This window comes from Coenobita brevimanus, chromosome 99 (assembly GCF_032717465.1).
Source record: "Coenobita brevimanus isolate Jiangsu-jjx chromosome 99, ASM3271746v2, whole genome shotgun sequence".
NCBI lineage: Eukaryota > Metazoa > Arthropoda > Malacostraca > Decapoda > Coenobitidae > Coenobita > Coenobita brevimanus.
The window spans coordinates 17,461,616-17,481,898 of record NC_137052.1 but is presented as its reverse complement, the minus strand read 5'-3'; the positions used below and the strand labels follow the sequence as shown (position 1 = coordinate 17,481,898).

The following is a 20,283-nucleotide window of genomic DNA, read 5'->3' as shown; positions in this document are numbered from 1 at the left end:
AATAAAGAAAAAAACCTCTAACCAACTGGTTGGGGAACCTAAGTCAGAGAAGGAAGAGATAGGAACTTTCCTTAGCCCTTTAAAAGCTGAGGATAAATAAGACAAGGAATAGACAAGCTGATGAAAATAAGGAAGTAAAACCTTCCATGGTAAAGGACAGGAAAGTGTGTGCATTTTGTGGTGAGCAACATTCCAGTGCATCTTGTCAACATTATCCTGATTGTGCTTCTAGAGTAGGAAAGCTTCAGGAACTGGGATGTTGTATAATCTGTATGAATTCCGAACACACTTCCGCGGACTGCAAGACAAAATTAAATCTTTGTTTCAAATGTAAAAGGGATCAACATCATAGTGCTTTATGCCCAAGGATGAAAAATGAGGTTCCTATGTGAAAAATCCATTTGGTGTTGCATTACTCTGATTCATTACCAAACGAATTTTTCATTACCAAATTGGCCCACATTTGGTAATGAAAAATACCAAATGGCAACCCTGACAGGGGAGCGAGGAGGAAGGGAGGGGTGAAGGGTCCGTGGTGTAACAGCTGTTCGGTGCCGCGCGGCAATTTCAAATTACGGGTTGGAAAAAAATTCGGATTTTGGGGGGATCTTTTTCTTTCTTTAGGACATTTTTGGGTTCCGAAGGTCCAGGCCCACAGTGTCCGGTAAGTGGGGTGTCTGGAAAGTGGGCATCAGGAAAGTACGGGGGTAGGGTTTTTTTTCAAAAATACTCCCCCAGTATCCCTGCTTGTCGTAAAGGCGACTAAAAGGGTTGGCGGAGGGTTAGTGCCCCTCCCCGGAAAACAACTAACTAAAAAAACAAAGAATAAGCCTCGGACAACGACTGACCAAACGATGACGACCAAGGACCGGACAAAGGACATGGTTATTGGAACGTGGAATGTAAGGGGAGCGAATGATGAGGTGAAAGAGAGAGAGATTGTCCAGGTGCTTGAGGGTGCGAAAGTGGATGTATGTGGAATAACTGAAACAAAATGGAGAGGAGAAAATGTGAGAGAATGGGAGTATGGATGGGGTATATGTGCAGGAGTAGGTGAGAATGAGAGGGCAAAGGAAGGAGTATGTATAGTTGTGAGTAAAAGATGGAAGAGGAGCATAAGACAGTATGGATCAGTTGGGTCAAGGATTGTGTGGGTAAAGTTGAAAATTGAAATACAAATGTGGGCGATTGTGTGTGTGTATGCGCCAACGCAAGATCGTGCTAGAAGAGTGAGAGAAGAGTTCTGGACAAATGTAGAAGTGTGCATGGATAAGTTTGGAAGGAATGAGAGAGCGTTTTTGATTGGTGATATGAATGGTAAAGTTGGGAATGTGAAGGTGGATGGAATAGTTGGTGAGTGGGGTGTGCCTGCTGAGATAGATGAGAATGGGAGTGCATTAGTGGACATTTGTGCTGGGAGGGGGTTGGTGATAGCCAATACACTCTTCAGGCATAAAATGATCCACAGGTATACATGGCGAGTGATGAGAAGGGTGGGTGGTGAACTGAATGAAAGGATGGCAATGATTGATTATGTGTGTGTGGATGAATGGATGCGAAGATGTGTAATGGATGCAAGAGTTTATAGAGGTTGGGGGTGTGGACTTTCTGAACACTACTTGGTGGTGGCCAGAATTAGAATTCAAGTAAGATGGAGGAATAGAAGAAGGGAAAGATGAGAGGAAGGAGTAGTTGCAAGGAGAGTGGAAAGGTTACAAGAGGATGAGAAAATGGCAGAGTATAAGAGAGAAGTGGAGGAACGATTGGGCAAATATGAATTGGAGCAGATGGGGGACATGGAAGGTGTGTGTAGGATATTTACAGAAGATATATGTGCAGCATGTGATGTGGTGTGTGGAAGGAAGAGAAGACAGAGGGGGGTGCAAGGAACAGCGTGGTGGACTGAAGAGGTGAAGCAGGCTGTGGCACAAAAGAAGGAAGCATACAATGAATGGATGGGAAATAGGGGCATGGAAGAAGTTGAGAGACGGAAGACAGAGTTATATGTAGAAAGAAAGAGAGAGGTGAAAAGATTAGTAAGAGAGAGTAAGAAGAGAGTGGATGAGGAATTTGGAAGGAATTTGAGTGTAAAGTGGAGGGACTGTAAGAAAATGTTCTGGAAAGAGGTGAAAAGAGTAAGACAGGGTGGAAGTGAAGTTAGCAGGAGAGTGAAAGATAAAAATGGTAGATTACTAGTGGAGAAGGGAGAAAAAGTGAGCAGATGGAGAGAACACGTTAAGGATTCGTTGAACGTAGAGGATGGAAGTAATGCGAGTATGAGTGGCTGGGGAAAGGCTGGGAGAAGGAGGGAGGTGAGAAGACAGGAAGAAATCAGTAGGATAGAAGTTGTAGAAGCAATGAAGAAAGTTAAATTGGGGAAAGCCCCAGGAATTGATGGAGTGTGTGGTGAAATGCTGAAGCATGGGGGAGAGATAGTAGTAGAATGGATGTGGAAGATGTGCAGATTGGCCTGGGAGGAAGGTAGAGTCCCGGAGGATTGGAAGTCAGGTATAATTATTCCCTTGTACAAAGGAAAAGGGGAAAAAGAAGTGTGTGGTAATCATAGGGGCATTTGTCTTCTTAGTATAATAGGAAAAGTGTATGGTAGGATACTTATTGACAGAGTTAGAGAAAGAACTGAGAAATTAGTTGGAGAAGAACAGGGAGGCTTTAGGAAGGGAAGAGGTTGTGTAGCTCAGATATTCATTCTTAGATCTTTAGTGGAAAAGTTTCAAGAGAAGGGAAAGAATTGTATGCGGGTTTCATGGATTTGGAGAAAGCATATGACAGGGTGGATAGACAAGGATTGTGGAAAGTGTTAAGAATATATGGAGTAGATGGGAAGTTGTTGAATGCTGTGAAGAGTATGTACGATGGTGCGAAGGCTGCAGTGCGTGTGGATGGTGAACTAAGTGAATTTTTCTCTTTGAAAGTTGGTTTGAAACAGGGATGTGTCATGTCTCCATGGTTGTTCAATCTGTACATGGATGGGGTAATAAAAGAGGTACAAGGTAGGGTAGTGGATGTTGGAGTGGCCCTGGTGAGAGAGGATAATGTTTGGAAACTCCCTGTACTGTTGTTTGCAGATGATACTGTGTTGTTGAGTGAAGACAAAGGGGAGCTGCAAGGCTTGGTGGATGAGTTTGGGAGAGTGTGTAAGAAACGGAATCTAAAGGTGAATGTAGGGAAGAGTAAGGTGATGGTCTTTGAGAGAGGTGAATTCAGTGAATGTACAGCGAGGTTGGATGGTGAGGAATTGGAAAATGTGAGTACAGTATTTTTAAGTACTTGGGTAGTGTGATGAGTAAGGATGGAGGTTTGGAGGGTGAAGTGCTTGAAAGGGTACAGCAGGGAAGAAAGGTTGCTGGTTCTTTGAAAGCAGTGATAAGAAACAGGGAAGTGAGCATGGAAGTGAAAAAGTTACTACATGACAGTATTGTGATACCAACTCTAATGTTGGAAGTGAAGCTTGGACGTTGTTGGAAGGACACAAGTCAAGAGTGAGGGCAGTGGAAATGAGTTATTTAAGAGGAGCCTGTGGAGTCACATGGAGAGACAGGCTGACGAATGAGGATATAAAGGAGCGTTGTGGTGTTGATGTGGATGTGATAGGAAGCGTTATGAGGAACACACTGAGGTGGTTTGGCCATGTGGAGAGGATGGAGGGTGAAAGACTGACGAAGAGAGTGTATGTGAGTGAGGTGGAGGGGGGAAGAGGGAGGGGGAGGCCGAGGATGAGGTGGAGGGATGGGGTGGAGAGGTATATGAGAGAGGGGGGTGTAAGTTGGGAGCAGGGCAGTGAAATGGCGGGGGACAGGGCGACTTGGAGGCGATTTGTTTGTGGCCACCCCAAACGGGATTGAGGCGTCTGGCAATAGATAGATAGATATATATATATGTGTGTGTGTGTGTGTGTGTGTGTATTTATGTATGTTTGTATGTATGTTTACAGTATATACCATTATTTTATATTTAGTAATTCATCCATTCATCCATCATCCAATCCTACATTGCCCCATGAGGAGCGTAGGAGCTCGGGGCTAGGCAGTTTAATTATCAGTTTTCTCATTTTCTGCTGTTATTTCTACAGGTTGCACAGGTGGTGGCACATAAACTGAATGTGCCGATGGACTTAGTAGTGGTGAAGGCAGCAAACTCTGTGGTGGGGGCAAACTCAATTGTCACTGGCGGCTCATTTGGATCTGATCTTTGTGCCCACGTAGGTAGCCAGCACTTAGTTCCTTCTCCTTACCGTGGCTCAGATTTTTGTAATTTTCTTGTTTAACATTGTGTCAGGATATAGCTGAATATAATGTTGGTTGAAGTTAACAGTTACAACCATCATCATTATACCCTGTTTGAGATGTGGGGGCCAAGGTGAAACTACTGTTGTTTAGTACTGTTCATGTAAGAGGAGGTGACTAGCCTACTACTATTGTGGTCATTACATAATTGAAAAATGCTGAGTTACCTGTTGAGGATCAAAACTCTGCAAGGCTGTCACTCTGACAGGAGTGATCAAATCACTGGTAGAAAGTAACATGAGATAATTAATAGATAATGGCATATTCTTTTTGACTGCATATGCATAGCAAGTCACTGTATCATTGTTTTTCATGTATGTTCATCCCATAACCTACTGCAAGATTGAAATAGAAAGTTTATGCAATGTTCACTGCTAAATTACATTATTGTACTAGGTATGATGGCATGATGATTGAGCTGCCTGGATGGAATGTGTTTTGGCCTATGTGTTGTGGGTCAAGTCACAGAGATGACCAGAAGTTTTTTGTTGTGTAAATGCTACCAGGGCATAGGTCAGTCTCTTGCTGTTACCCTAGCTTCAGTACCCTGTGTTGTGAAGGGGGTAAAATGGGATTAGCATTTACCATTAGTAACCATAGTATATTTCAACAGAATCTATTGTTGCCCTTCACATTAACAGGAAACTGATTCTTGAAAGGATAGTGCACTACCTGTATACACATTTATATCTAATGGTCTAGTAGTTAGAATATCCCAGTCAGAGTGGTTGCCTTGCCACCTGTGTATGTTTGATGCCTAAGGTTACTGGAGGTTTTTTGATCTTGAAATACCCTTGTGAAAAGAAAGCTGGTCAACCATCTGTAAAACTAGGCTACAGTAGCACAGTCTTGGATCCCTACACCTTGAAGCAGGTAAAATCCAATAGGCTTTATATATACTATCTATCTATCTATCTATCTATCTATCTGTGTGTGTGTGTGTATGTGTATGTGTATGTATATATATATATATATATATATATATATATATATATATATATATAAAATCATCATCATCAGCCATTTCAACCCCATCGCTGAACAAAGGCCTCCCCTTACCTTCTCCACAAATTCCTTGACTGAGCCAATCTTTGTCACTTTTTCTCTGCAGATTTCTCAATCTCATCACTCCACCTCCTGTCTGGCCTTTTTCTACTACGCTTGCAGAGTCTTGGTGTCTGGTCAGTCAGCCTCTTGCTCCATCGGTTATCCCTTATTCCTGCTACATGTATATATATTTATACATATGGATATATACACACACTGCATCTCATAAAAGTATACATTTTTCCATCCTGCTGACATGAGTGACACTTTGTCTCACATGAACATAATGCATGTATTGTACAGTATGTAGAAAAAATAATCTGTAGTGCACCAGTTTCCTGTCATATTCACAGTCTGCACCAGCAGTTTGTAGCTCAGCAGTTACTTGTCATGTTAACAGTCTTCATCATTTTATTGTGTGAGAAAAGTTGCATAAATAAAGTGACTCGTTGTATGCCGATAACACAGTGTATTTGTACAATATATGCTTATGGCAGTGGTTTCCAACCTTTTCTAATTCTACCCCCCCCCCTCCACTGAATGACACATTCTCTGCGCCCCCCTTCCTCAAATACTATATTTTACTGGCATAATTGGCACGTCAATAAATATCATAGATTCTTAATCTTTGAAATTGGTTATATATTCAGATAATTAGATTTCTTATTCATATCTGAAATATTTTTTCCATATTTAGAAATTACTGAATCCCATCATAATTCATAGTTTTCAGATATAATTACCCTCTTTATCAAGCCTTCGTGCCCCCCCTAGGGGGGCGCACCCCACAGGTTGGAAACCACTGGCTTATGGTAAGATATTATTGCATAAGCTTTTTCTGACAATTTTCACCAAATTTTTAACCAACACCATTTATTATTCATTTATGTTTGTATTGGGCTTACAATTATGGCTTTGTAAACTGCCTAATTTCAGTTTTTGTTGTTGTCGCAACACTTACAATAGGGATCTGCCTAATTTTTGTAGGTGTTATAACACACACTGGAGGGATAAATTCTGTTATGATAGTCTCACAAACCCAAACAGCATAGATTAATGTGAGCCTTAGGGCAACCTGAAACCCCAGTCAGATAGGTAGTAGATTCATACCAGACACTACACTTTGTTCACTTTAATTGGGCATGAACTTGCAATCTGTCTGTTTTGAATACTGATTTAATATAAAAGATTAACTCTAAAATATGGTAGTAATGAGGAAGAAGTACAATGAAGATGATGTAAAGCCATACTGTAGTATTCTCTTATTCTGCCACTGGGCTACAGGAAATAAGCTGCAATAGGAAGAAAATCTCACCCCTGTTAAGGTGAATGAATTATTTTTTAAGCCAGGAAAGTATGAAGCTAAAAAAAGACCTCCTTTAATTACACACTAAAAGAGTCTCTGTTAGCCTCTTTCACAGAACATAGTAAAAGAAATTTAAGTATCTATAAACCATTTACTGTGCTGGGTAGTAACCATATAACCAAATTATGGTGCCTGGTGGTTTAGGGGTAATTAAGGTGCTCCAATTGGATTGAGCCTGCATAGGTTTATATCCAAGAGATGGTTGGAGTTTGTTGCTCATGTAATGCCACTCTGGGATGAGTGAGGCTGGTCACTCTCATCTTAAATGTCAGGACCAGCTTGCCTAGCCCCAGGCTCCTACGCTGCTTATGGGGCAATATAGGATTGGATGATTGATGGATGGATGGAGGAAGGATGACATTTTTTAAAATCTTATTTTGCTCTCTTCTCAGTTTGGGATAGTTCCCTGTTATTCAGGAGATCATAGAGGCATTACTGTACCTAGCTCCTCTAATTTGAAAAGTCTCTCCAAGGCTAAATACCTTACAGTTATCTGGAAATAGAAAGAATATAATGAAATATTGAACTGAAGGGGTTAAAGAATTAAGTTTAGTTCATTCATTTTAATGAGTCAGAGATTTTCATTCTTTTGCTGCTTATTTCATGTAGAACAGGAGCAGGATAAGACACTGCCATGCTCAGCATACTTTCCATAGAACTTTTTCATGGCCAGCACTGTATTCTAGTATTAATTAGGCTACTTATTACAGCTCGATATTCAAGATAGAGATGGCAGTTTTATGCCTAACTAAAGTGAGCAGGTTTATGCCTAAATAAAGTGAACCGGTTTATGCCTAAATAAAGTGAGCAGGTTATAGGCTAATGGTGGTAAGTGAGCAGGGTATAGACTAATGATGGTAAGTGAGCAGGGTATAGACTAATGATGGTAAGTGAGCCGGGTACGGACTAATGGTGGTAAGTGAGCAGGGTACGGACTAATGGTGGTAAGTGAGCAGGGTACGGACTAATGGTGGTAAGTGAGCAGGGTACGGACTAATGGTGGTAAGTGAGCAGGGTATGGACTAATGGTGTTAGGTGGTGGTGACCATCATGCACTCTTTTGATGAAGGGTTGCATACTTCTTCCTTAGATGTCTCTACACTGAGTGACAAGCCTAATGGTTTCCTGTAACCCAGGAAACCATTTTGATTGGTGGGTGGTAACCAGATAACTAAATAACGGAGTGATGTAGAACCTACTATGGTGCCTCAGTTGACTGTGTGGAGAGATGCAAATGTGGCATCCTTCCAGGAACTAAATTTCCATACTCTTTCCTGCACCTTACTGTGGTGAGGCACTGTCCACTGTTGGAGAACAACAATTCATGGTTCACTGCATGGGCTGGCCCTTTAGGGGCACTTGTTTGCATGCAGTTGATGGATCTGCTTGGCCAGACAGACTGGGGTTATTTACTACTTCTGGTACAGGTATACCCCAGTTTAACAATGCAGTTGGTTAGGTAAAAATCCATCATTATGCGGGGTATCTTTTATCAGAGTAGATTTAACGTGTAAAGGAATGGGATGTGTTTTTCACCCTTGGCTTTCCCTCCCTAACTAAGTCCAAAATCCACCCAATTGAACCCAAAAACAAGTTTAAAGGCATTCAAAATGTCATAACAGCCATGACCTCAGCGTAACACCTGTAAACAACTCACAAAAACCAACAAATATAAGTCTGGAAAAAATCAAGCTTAGTACATTGTACCCCAAAATGACAGTGTTCACCACACCTATGGCCAAAACACATTAATCTAAGTCTTAAATCAGTATATAAATCAACCTAAACACTCAGTTTTAGTCTAAAATATCTGTAAAAATCAGTTTTAAAAAATCAAATCCATCATTAAACCGGGGTTTGGCCATCATTAGGCGGGGTGTGGTGGTATTTCTACTCCCATTGTTAAGCCGGGGTATCACATCTATGGGTATCATGTATGGAGGATAGTGTTTGGAAACTCCCTGTACTGTTGTTTGCAGATGATACTGTGTTGTCGAGTGAAGACGAAGGGGAGCTGCAAGGCTTGGTGGATGAGTTTGAGAGTGTGTGTAAGAAATGGAATCTAAAGGTGAATGTAGGAAAGAGTAAAGTGATGGTCTTGGAGAGAGGTGAAGTCAGTGAATGTACAGCGAGGTTGGATGGTGAGGAATTGGAAAATGTGAGTACGTTTAAGTACTTGGGCAGTGTGATGAGTAAGGATGGAGGTTTGGAGGGTGAAGTGCTTGAAAGGGTACAGGAGGGAAGAAAGGTTGCTGGTTCTTTGAAAGCAGTGATAAGAAACAGGGAAGTGAGCATGGAAGTGAAAAAGTTACTACATGACAGTATTGTGATACCAACTCTAAAGTACGGAAGTGAAGCTTATACGTAGTTGGAAGGACACAAGTCAAGAGTGAGAGCAGTGGAAATGAGTTATTTAAGAGGAGCCTGTGGAGTCACATGGAGAGACAGGCTGACGAATGAGGATATAAAGGAGCGTTGTGGTGTGGATGTGGATGTGATAGGAAGCGTTATGAGGAACACACTGAGTGGTTTGGCCATGTGGAGAGGATGGAGGGTGAAAGACTGACGAAGAGAGTGTATGTGAGTGAGGTGGAGGGGGGAAGAGGGAGGGGGAGGCCGAGGATGAGATGGAGGGATGGGGTGGAGAGGTATATGAGAGAGGGGGGTGTGAGTTGGGAGCAGGGCAGTGAAATGGCGGGGGACAGGGCGACTTGGAGGCGATTTGTTTGTGGCCACCCCAAACGGGATTGAGGCGTCTGGCAATAGATAGATTAACTCGTGGAGAGCGACCATGGTTCCATAGATACCTGCCGCCAAGCGACGACTTGGCCGAAATTTTGAGTCTTACAGAACTGAATGAAACACACATCATCGTCTTGGAAATGTTCGCGCACATCCATCAATATACATATATATATATATGTATATTTAAGAGTGAGTTTTACACAGGGTACCCTTTTTTTGGATAAGGGCTAAGGCGTTGCCCCTGGGTAGAAGACTTTGGTTTGGAGCGTGTAGCATTTTATGACAAGATGCCCTTCCTGATGTCTACCAATAACCCTTGGGTGGATTCGATCCTCCGACCCTTCGGTCAGAGCGGAGCGCTCTAACCCACTGAGCCACAGCTGCTACATATATATCTATCTATCTATTGCCAGACGCCTCAATCCCGTTTGGGGTGGCCACAAACAAATCGCCTCCAAGTCGCCCTGTCCCCCGCCATTTCACTGCCCTGCTCCCAACTCACACCCCCCTCTCTCATATACCTCTCCACCCCATCCCTCCATCTCATCCTCGGCCTCCCCCTCCCTCTTCCACCCTCCACCTCACTCACATACACTCTCTTCGTCAGTCTTTCACCCTCCATCCTCTCCACATGGCCAAACCACCTCAGTGTGTTCCTCATAACGCTTCCTATCACATCCACATCTACACCACAACGCTCCTTTATATCCTCATTCGTCAGCCTGTCTCTCCACGTGACTCCACAGGCTCCTCTTAAATAACTCATTTCCACTGCTCTCACTCTTGACTTGTGTCCTTCCAACAATGTCAAGGCTTCACTTCCATACGTTAGAGTTGGTATCACAATACTGTCATGTAGTAACTTTTTTACTTCCATGCTCACTTCCCTGTTCCTTATCACTGCTTTCAAGGAACCAGCAACCTTTCTTCCCTGCTGTACCCTTTCAAGCACTTCACCCTCCAAACCTCCATCCTTACTCATCACACTACCCAAATACTTAAACGTACTCACATATATATATATATATATACACACAGTAATCACTCCAATATTCGACGTAATAGAGCCATAGGTAGGTCCGGTTATGGTTTTGTCCGGATATTGGGCCCCAGCTTATGGACTTTTACTTATGGACCCTAACTCAGTGAAACACCTATACAACTCCCTCTGGACATGCATAGCACCTATTTAAGACCCAAATCACACCAATAAGGCACATAAATGACTGAAATAAATGCAAAAGAAACATAAAATGAGGGTTTAGAAGTATGTTCATACATTAATAAACATTCTGGTACTTATGGACCCTAACCTAGCCTAACTCAGAAAAACACATTCCTACTGCACATGCATAGCTACTAACACCCTATTCACACCAATAAAGGACATTAAAGAGTGAAATGAGGTAAGTATAGTATAGAAAAAAGTACAGTATGAAACATTCTGGTAAGTATAGTATGGAAAAAAGTACAGCATGAAACATTCTGGCTACTTACAGCAAGTCCCTGGCCACCTCGATGAATAACCGCTTCCTCTCGGACTCTGACAGTAAGAACGATTTCCTGAAGCACTTGCAGTACACTCTTCCTGAAGTCTTGCACTGAACTTAGTCAATAACACACAGAAGTCTGTTCTCTTCACAGTGTTCACTTTTGTCCAAATAATGCTCCATTGTAACTTAGTGTTGCACTTTAACTTTTCCCAATTTTTTTTTATTTTCCAAAGCCAAAACAAAGAAGTCTATTTACGTTAAATTTCTTTTCTATGACTCTTTTCTCTCAACTTTAAATCCTTAACACAACACACTGTTTTTTTCACTGCACAACACTCAGAATTCCCGTGTGGTCTAGTGGAGAAGTTCTTGCTGTTTATTCACTGTCAGTGTCCGAGAGTATCACTGGCAGGCGACCTAGGGGTGCATTGCTGGGTCGTGGTGATGGCGTACCCACTGCAGAGGACTCCGAAGAAAGCCGCAAACTCACGTCGAGCGGTGACTCCACCGTGGCTGATGTGCTGGGCTGTGGCTCGGAGCATGATGGCCTGTCTTGGGGAGGCAACGGAGTGGAGCCAGGGCTGGGCACAGCGGGTCACGGGCCTGAAAAAACTGTCAATGGTTGATTGACGCAATGACCGACGATTCTGACGATTGATGATGCACTGCCTGAAAGCACGCACTTCCTCCACGAGTCCCAAGGGCCCCATCTCCCTGTCGCAGTCCAGGTGTTCCAGGTAGTCTAGGACGAACTCTAGATGTTCCCGGAGTACGCTCAGCTTGGGGATGGCTGGAGTGGTGTCCTGCTGAGAGGAGTCTGCATCATCGTCGCCTTCGTCGTCGGAATCTTCAAGTTCGGTACTGACACCAGCAACCGAAGATGCGATCTCGATATCAGACAACATCTGATACCCAGGATCGCCTTCGTTGTCATCCAACCACTCACGAACATCGTCCACATCAACAGCGTCGCCGTGCGTACGTAGACGTGCATTGAAGTCATCCACGTCAGAACCCAGAAAATCGTACTCCACATCCGTTCCGAGAAGCAGACGAGACCAACCATTTTCAAGAGTTTTCACAGGGACTTCCTTCCATGCACTAGCCCAGTTGTACAGCACAGACTTGATGTTGTAGCGGCGAAGGTTTTCCAAAGTCCGCTTGCCTCGTGTGTCCCGTCCCTCCTTGCGCTCGTCCTCGTCCTCGAGAACAACCATCACCTCGTCCAGGAACTTCCGACGGTATAGGCGCTTTGTTGCCACGATCACTCCTTGGTCCATTGGTTGAATGAGAGCAGTCGTATTAGGTGGCAGAAACATGCACCTAATACGGCCATTTTCAGCAACCAAGTTCTTGTCGCACGGGTGGGCAGGTGCATTGTCGAGTAGAAGGAGAGCCTTTACCTGGTCGCGCGGGATTCCCAGTGTCTTCGTCTGGTAATGGATGACCTCCTTGACGAAGTGACGGTGAAACCAGTCTTTGAAGATCACAGCTGTGAACCATGCTTTCAAAGAATGGTACCAGACGACAGGAAGGACATCCATCACCCCACGAAGGCACCGAGGCTGCTTTGCGCGGCCAACAACAACGGGCTTAAGCCGGTGCATGCCGTTAGCACTGGCACAACACAAAGCAGATATCCGTTCCTTGGAAAGCTTGCGGCCAGGTACACGCTTCTCCGTCTCCTCGGCTAGAGTGTTCGTTGGCAGCGAGCAATAGAATAGGCCAGTTTCATCAGCGTTGTAGACTTGACCGAGAGTTAGGCCCTCCCTGTTGATCAAGCCTTTCACCTTGTGCCAAAACTCGTCAACTCCATCCTCGTTAACATCCAATGCTTCGCCATGTGCTTTACGGTTGGTAAGGCCATGTCGCAACTTGAACGCGAAGAGCCAACCCTCGGATGCCTTGAAGTCTAGGGCGTCGTGAAGCCTTGCGAACTTCTCAGCAGCAGCCTTCAGCTCCGTTCCACGTACCATCACACCAGCAGCACGTTGCTGTCGATACCAAATCAACGTGGATTGGTCGATTTCTGCAAACTTGGGGGTAAACATAACCTTCCTTTCCATGTTGCGTTTGCTTCTCGACAAGAAGTCAGCCGTGTACTGCATGAGTTTGTCTCGGGAAAGTTTGATATCGAACAAAGTCGACCGGGCCAGGTTGTACTCGCGGAGAATGCGGGAAGAAGACCAACCCGCATCAACTTTCTCCAATATCTCCCTCTTCTTTTCAAGAGTCACCACCACTCTCTTCCTTTTCTCAGGTGGCGAGGCCATCATCACACACACTAAGAGGAGGCCCGAGAGCAGCAGGAGGCCCTGCAGCAGGTAGGGCACCACCACAAAAGCGATCACATGGGCAGCCATTACAAGGAGCATTCACTTGCGGTGAGAGACAGGCGGGAAGTGGGGAGGATGCAGCGGTGCTCTATCGGACGTCGGAGGAATGACGCGCAAAAACAATGCTCTCCCGCGGCGCGCATGGCAAGTTCAAATTACGGACGGGAATTTTTTTTTTTTTTTTTTTTGTTTTTATTTGAGGGGGGGTTTCCGACCATTTTGGGAATGTTGGATCCCAGGACGATTAGGTCCGGGTAGTGGTGATGTTCGGTTATTGGGCGTCCGGATATTTGAGTGACTACTATATATATATATATATATATATATATATATATACATTCATATATATATATATATATATATATATATATATATATATATATCTATATATATAGAGTAATATAAAAATATATATATATATATATATATATATATATATATATATATATACAGTAGTCACTCTAATATCTGGACACCCAATAACCGAACATCCCCACTACCCGGACCTAATCGTCATGGGATCCAACATTGGGCCCCCCCCACCCCCCAAAAAAAAAGAAGATTTTTTTTTCCCGTCCGTAATTTGAAATTGCCGCGCGCACCACGGGAGAGCATTGTTTTGGCGCGTCATTCCTCCGACGTCCGATAGAGCGCCACTGCATCCTCCCCACTTCCCGCCTGTCTCACACCGCGAATGTACGTACGCTCATCGTAATGGCTGCCCACATGATCGCTTTTGTGGTGGTGCCCTACCTGCTGCAGGGCCTCCTGCTGCTCTTGGGCCTCCTCTTAGTGTGTGTGATGATTGCCTCGCCACCTGAGAAAAGGAAGAGAGTGGTGTTGACTCTGGAAAAGAAGAGGGAGATATTGGAGAAAGTTGATGCGGGTTGGTCTTCTTCCCGCATTCTCCGCGAGTACAACCTGGCCCGGTCGACTTTGTTCGATATCAAACGTTCCCGAGACAAACTCATGCAGTACACGGCTGACTTCTCGTCGAGAAGCAAACGCAACGTGGAAAGGAAGGTTATGTTTACCCCCAAGTTTGCAGAAATCGACCGATCCACGTTGATTTGGTATCGACAACAACGTGCAGCTAGTGTGATGGTACGTGGAACGGAGCTGAAGGCTGCTGCTGAGAAGTTCGCAAGGCTTCACGACGCCCTAGACTTCAAGGCATCCGAGGGTTGGCTCTTCGCGTTCAAGTTGCGACATGGCCTTACCAACCGTAAAGCACATGGCAAAGCATTGGACGCTAACGAGGATGGAGTTGACGAGTTTCGGCACAAGGTGAAAGGCTTGATCGACAGGGAGGGCCTAACCCTCGGTCAAGTCTACAACGCTGACGAAACTGGCCTATTCTATCGCACGCTGCCAACGAACACTCTAGCCGAGGGGACGGAGAAACGTGTACCTGGCCGCAAGCTTTCCAAGGAATGGATATCTGCCTTGTGTTGTGCCAGTGGTAAGGGCATGCACCGGCTTAAGCCCGTTGTTGTTGGCCGTGCAAAGCAGCCTCGGTGCCTTTGTGGGGTGATGGATGTCCTTCCTGTCGTCTGGTACCATTCTTTGAAAGCATGGTTCACAGCTGTGATCTTCAAAGACTGGTTTCACCGTCACTTCGTCAAGGAGGTCATCCATTACCAGACAAAGACACTGGGAATCCCGCGCGACCGGGTAAAGGCTCTCCTACTCGACAATGCACCTGCCCACCCGTGCGACAAGGACTTGGTTGCTGAAAATGGCCGTATTAGGTGCATGTTTCTACCACCTAATACGACTCCTTTCATTCAACCAATGGACCAAGGAGTGATCGTGGCAACAAAGCGCCTATACCGTCGGAAGTTCCTGGACGAGGTGATGGTTGTTCTCGAGGACGAGCGCAAGGAGGGACAGGACACACGAGGCAAGCGGACTTTGGAAAACCTTCGCCGCTACAACATCAAGTCTGCACTGTACAACTGGGCTAGTGCATAGAAGGAAGTCCCTGTGAAAACTCTTGAAAATGGTTGGTCTCGTTTGCTTCTCGGAACGGATGTGGAGTACGATTTTCTGGGCTCTGACGTGGATGACTTCCATGCACGGCTACGTACGCACGGCGACGCTGTTGATGTGGACGATGTTCGTGAGTGGTTGGATGACAACGTGGGCGATCCTGGGTATCAGACGTTGTCTGATATCGAGATCACGTCTTCGGTTGCTGGTGTCAGTACCGAACTTGAAGATTCCGACGACGAAGGCAACGATGATGCGGACTCCTCTCAGCAGGACACTACTCCAGCCATCCCCAAGCTGAGCGCACTCCGGGAACATCTAGAGTTCGTCCTAGACTACCTGGAACACCCGGACTGCGACAGGGAGATGGGGCCCTAGGGACTCGTGGAGGAAGTGCGTGCTTTCAGGCAGCGCATCATCAATCATCAGAATCGTCGGTCATTGCGTCAATCAACCATTGACAGTTTTTTCAGGCCCGTGACCCCCGCTGTGCCCAGCCCTGGCTCCACTCCGTTGCCTCCCCAAGACAGGCCCTCATGCTCCGAGCCACAGCCCAGCACATCAGCCACGGTGGAGTCACCGCTCGACGTGAGTTTGCGGCTTTCTTCAGAGTCCTCTGCAGTGGGTACGCCATCACCACGACCCAGCGATGCACCCCTAGGTCCCCTGCCAGTGATACTCTCGGACTCTGACAGTGAATAAACAGCAAGAACTTCTCCACTAGACCACACGGGAATTCTGAGTGTTGTGCAGTGAAAAAAATGGTGTGTTGTGTTAGGATTTAAAGTTGAGAGAAAAGAGTCAATAGAAAAGAAATTTAACGTAAATAGACTTCTTTGTTTTGGCTTTGGAAAATGAAAAAAAATTGGGAAAAGTTAAAGTGCAACACTAAGTTACAATGGAGCATTATTTGGACAAAAGTGAACACTGTGAAGAGAACGGACTTCTGTGTGTTATTGACTAAGTTCAGTGCAAGACTTCAGGAAGAGTGTACTGCAAGTGCTTCAGGAAATCGTTCTTACTGTCAGAGTCCGAGAGGAGACGGTTATTCATCGAGGTGGCCAGGGAGTTGCTGTAAGTAGCCAGAATGTTTCATGCTGTACTTTTTTCCATACTATACTTACCAGAATGTTTCATACTGTAATTTTTTCCATACTATGCTTACCTCTTTTTACTCTTTAATGTCCTTTATTGGTGTGAATAGGGTGTTAATAGCTATGCATGTGCAGTAGGAATGTGTTTTTCTGAGTTAGGCTAGGTTAGGGTCCATAAGTACCAGAATGTTTATTAATGTTTGAACATACTTCTAAACCCTCATTTTATGTTTCTTTTGCATTTATTTCAGTCATTTATGTGCCTTATTGGTGTGATTTGGGTCTTAAATAGGTGCTATGCATGTCCAGAGGGAGTTGTATAGGTGTTTCTCTGAGTTAGGGTCCATAAGCATAAGTCCATAAGCTGGGGCCCAATATCCGGACAAAACTAAAAACCGGACCTACCTATGGCTCTGTTACGTCGGATATTGGAGTGATTACTGTATAGATATACAGTACAAGTCCCATCATTCGGCATCTATGGGACCAGGATGATGCCGAGAAATTAGATTTGCCGAATAATCAAAAACCTACCCACTCAGTTACCTTATATATATTGGTGAACACTGTCATCACCACTTATGGTACGGTATTACAGCTGTGTTTGGAGAGAGTACTGTATACTGTACAATACTGCAATCAATACAGTACTATACCTGAATCTGAAATATATATATATATATATATATATATATATATATATATATAAATTAGTGAACATATACAAGGGTAATGACACAGTAGGCCTACAAGTCAGATAACACTTCCTGGATGGCCGAAATGATACGGAATATTACCTACCAGCTCAGTACATCACTTGTATTGGTGAACTCATCACTACTCATATTATTACAAATATGTTTGGAGTGAGGACTGTACACAGCACTTTTTCCAAACAAAATAAAATAGTCAGAAAATTGCATAAAATAAAGGGATCTGAATTGGTAAGGTCTTTCTGATGAAAGTTATAACTTATATTTAGCACTCACTCTTTTGTTCGTTTTTTTGTTTACATGTGAAAGGAGAGTACTGATGGAAACAGTAATGTATGCCATGAACCCCTTAATAACCTCCGACATTGAACAACCCTTTACAGTACCGATGTCGAGTTAGTGAGCTATGGAAAAACTGTGAACAATTATGGGAATGGAACGAAGGTCACTGGTATGTTTACACGACTCTAAGCTACGACTCCAAGCAGTCAGGGGGTCAGTTAATCTCAGATGTTTTCGCCCATTTGGTAAATGCACTGTAACTTTATCAATTCTCCAGTCAATCATAGCGAATCATAGCATGGGTTTAGGAAGCTAAATAACACATTTCTAGGTGCGCCAGACGATTATCTTCACATCTTATAAGAAAATGGAAGAAATTAAATCCCTCTCTGAGTACGTAAAGTTCTTCCATTCTTCTGAAATCAATTTATTTTTCTTAAAGATGGGAAGATAATCGTCTGGATCACCTAGCAATGTGTTATTTAGCTTCCTAAACCCGTGCTATGATTCGCTATGAGTCACGGAAAGATTGATAAAGTTACGGTGTATTTACCAAATGGGCGAAAACATCTGAGATTAACTGACCGCCTAACTGCTTGGAATTGTAGCGTAGTCATGTTAACATTTCAGTGACCTTCGTTCCCTCCCCATAATTGTTCAGTTTTCTTTATAGCTCACACTAACTTAACATCACTGACATCGGTGCTGTAAAAGGTTGTTCAGTGCCGGAGGTTATTAAGGGGTTAATAGGATATATTACTGTTTGCATCAATGCTCTCTCTTTCACGTTAAGCACAAAAACAAACAAAAGAATGAGCACTAAATGTACCTTTAACTTTCATCAGAGAGACCTTAGCAATTCATATTCCTCCAGTTTATTTTTAAGTATTTTTCTGACTTTAGGTTAGGTTAGGTTTAGTTAAATTATTAGGTACAGTTAAACTCGTTTAGGTTAGGTTCAGTTAAACAGGACAGTCCCTTCCACCATTATGCTGAGGAATAAAAATACTAGAGCTGTCACAACGGTACAGCTAAAAACAACGGGAAAACTGATTTAACAAGCAACATTTATTCATGGGTAATGCATTACAATGTCAGTGGTTCATGGGCTACTCAATTACCTGTAAGTGTCATTTTCAGGAAGGCATCAAGAAAAAGAATTTCAAAAATTAGCGTGGGGGTTTGGAACGTAACCCTCGCTAAGTTGGTGGGGGTGGTTACTGTAGTGTATGATACTGTGCAGTATTGTAATCAATACAGTACTATACCTGAATCTGAATAAAAATATAGAAATTAGTGAACATACAGAAGTGTAATGAAACATTAGGCCTACAAGCCACAGATAACACTTCCTAGACTGCCGAGATGATTCCGGCCATCTGCCGAACAATCAATGATTTTCGTAAATGGGACTATTTTTCAAAACTGCCGAAATGTCAGATCTACCGAACAATCAGCTGCCGAATAATAGGACTTTTACTGTATGTATATATAGATATAGATATATATATAGATATTGATACAGATATATATATATATATATATATATATATATATATATATATATATATATATATATAGATATTGATACAGATATATATATATATATATATATATATATATATATATATATACAGTACCCTCGCGTCCAGCACGGTAATATTGTCATGCATGGGTCACGTGTTGGACCAAAAACATGTTGGACTAATAATAGAGCTTATGAGGGAAAATGAATTATGTCAGCAACCCTCGGAAAAGTCACCCTAAATACCTACCATATACCTATACATATATTGGTACTATTGTAATTATAATAAATGGTACTGTGCTATGAATGATAACTAACCTTTTAGGATAGTGTTGGTGGGCTTGCTGGGAATGGAAGGTGGTATCCAAGGCTGTAGTTAGTCCTACTGGGTCCCTGGAGGATGGCTGCTGGCGTCACTAGCGGGTAATGGCTGTCGCTCCTCCTCAACCTCCCTCATAAATCCTTCGAAATCAAACCTCCCTCATAAATCCTTCAAAATCACACTCAGAATCACTATCTTCGTCCACAGCCATGGAAGGTCCTGCTTCTGCTTGTCCTAGCACTCTGCAATCCTCGGCAAAGTGCATGCTTCTCACACTGTTGCCAGAGCCCCGTCTCGTGACTGTGGAAACAAATGCCCATGGTATCGTCGGCAATTTTGCCACGTTACCGTTCCAATTTACCATCGTATCCTCGGCAAACCTGGTATGAAGTGCCGTGTCATGGCCTTCGGCTGCCAGGATCTTGTCTTAAGTTTTTTATTATGATCTCATTGGCTTCATTCATGTCATAGGCCTTGGCAATGTCAACTTTCCTCTCCCCTTTCTTCTTCCTCTCGATGCTTTCTAGCTTGGTGGCCTGAGGGAGGTGCCGACGCTTCTTGGAGTTCTCAGAAGGCTTCCTAGGCATTGTGAGCAGGGTAAAATGCAGTAACAAGGGCAGAAAATGCAGCAAGAAAAAAGCACCTTCCAATGCAATTATGCGACTGAGTGGCGCTGTGGCGGGAGAAATGTAAACAAAACATCACGTGACACCAGAAGCGTTTTTAATTGGGCGGCATCACGATCACGTCACGATAGCGGGCGGGGAAGGCTACTTGATCAGAAGTTTTTCATTGGCTATCATCATCATGGGAATGTCCAGTATGACCGTGTTGGACTGGGGGTGATCGTGCTAGAGTGAACTCTGTGGATTTGGCCCACTTCTCGGAGCTCTGTGTGCGTTAAGCTAACACATTCGTGTTGCAGTAATTAAATCGTATTAAATAATACTAATTAATTGCTCTCCGTTCTGGACCAGAATCGTACTGGACTAACGCGTGCTGGACGCGAGGGTACTGTATGTGTATATATATATATATACAGTAATCCCTCCAATATCCGA

General features: G+C 43.7%; 1 protein-coding gene across 1 annotated transcript in view; it reads left to right on the top strand.

Annotated features, from left to right (window-relative positions):
* The window catches only part of LOC145414384 (uncharacterized), a 175,556-nt gene that overhangs the window by 109,819 nt on the left and 45,454 nt on the right, over positions 1 to 20,283 (top strand). The window contains exon 16 of the mRNA XM_080283922.1: positions 4,091 to 4,219. Coding sequence (XP_080140048.1) covers positions 4,091 to 4,219 — 129 coding nt within the window. The remainder of the gene's footprint in view (positions 1 to 4,090; positions 4,220 to 20,283) is intronic.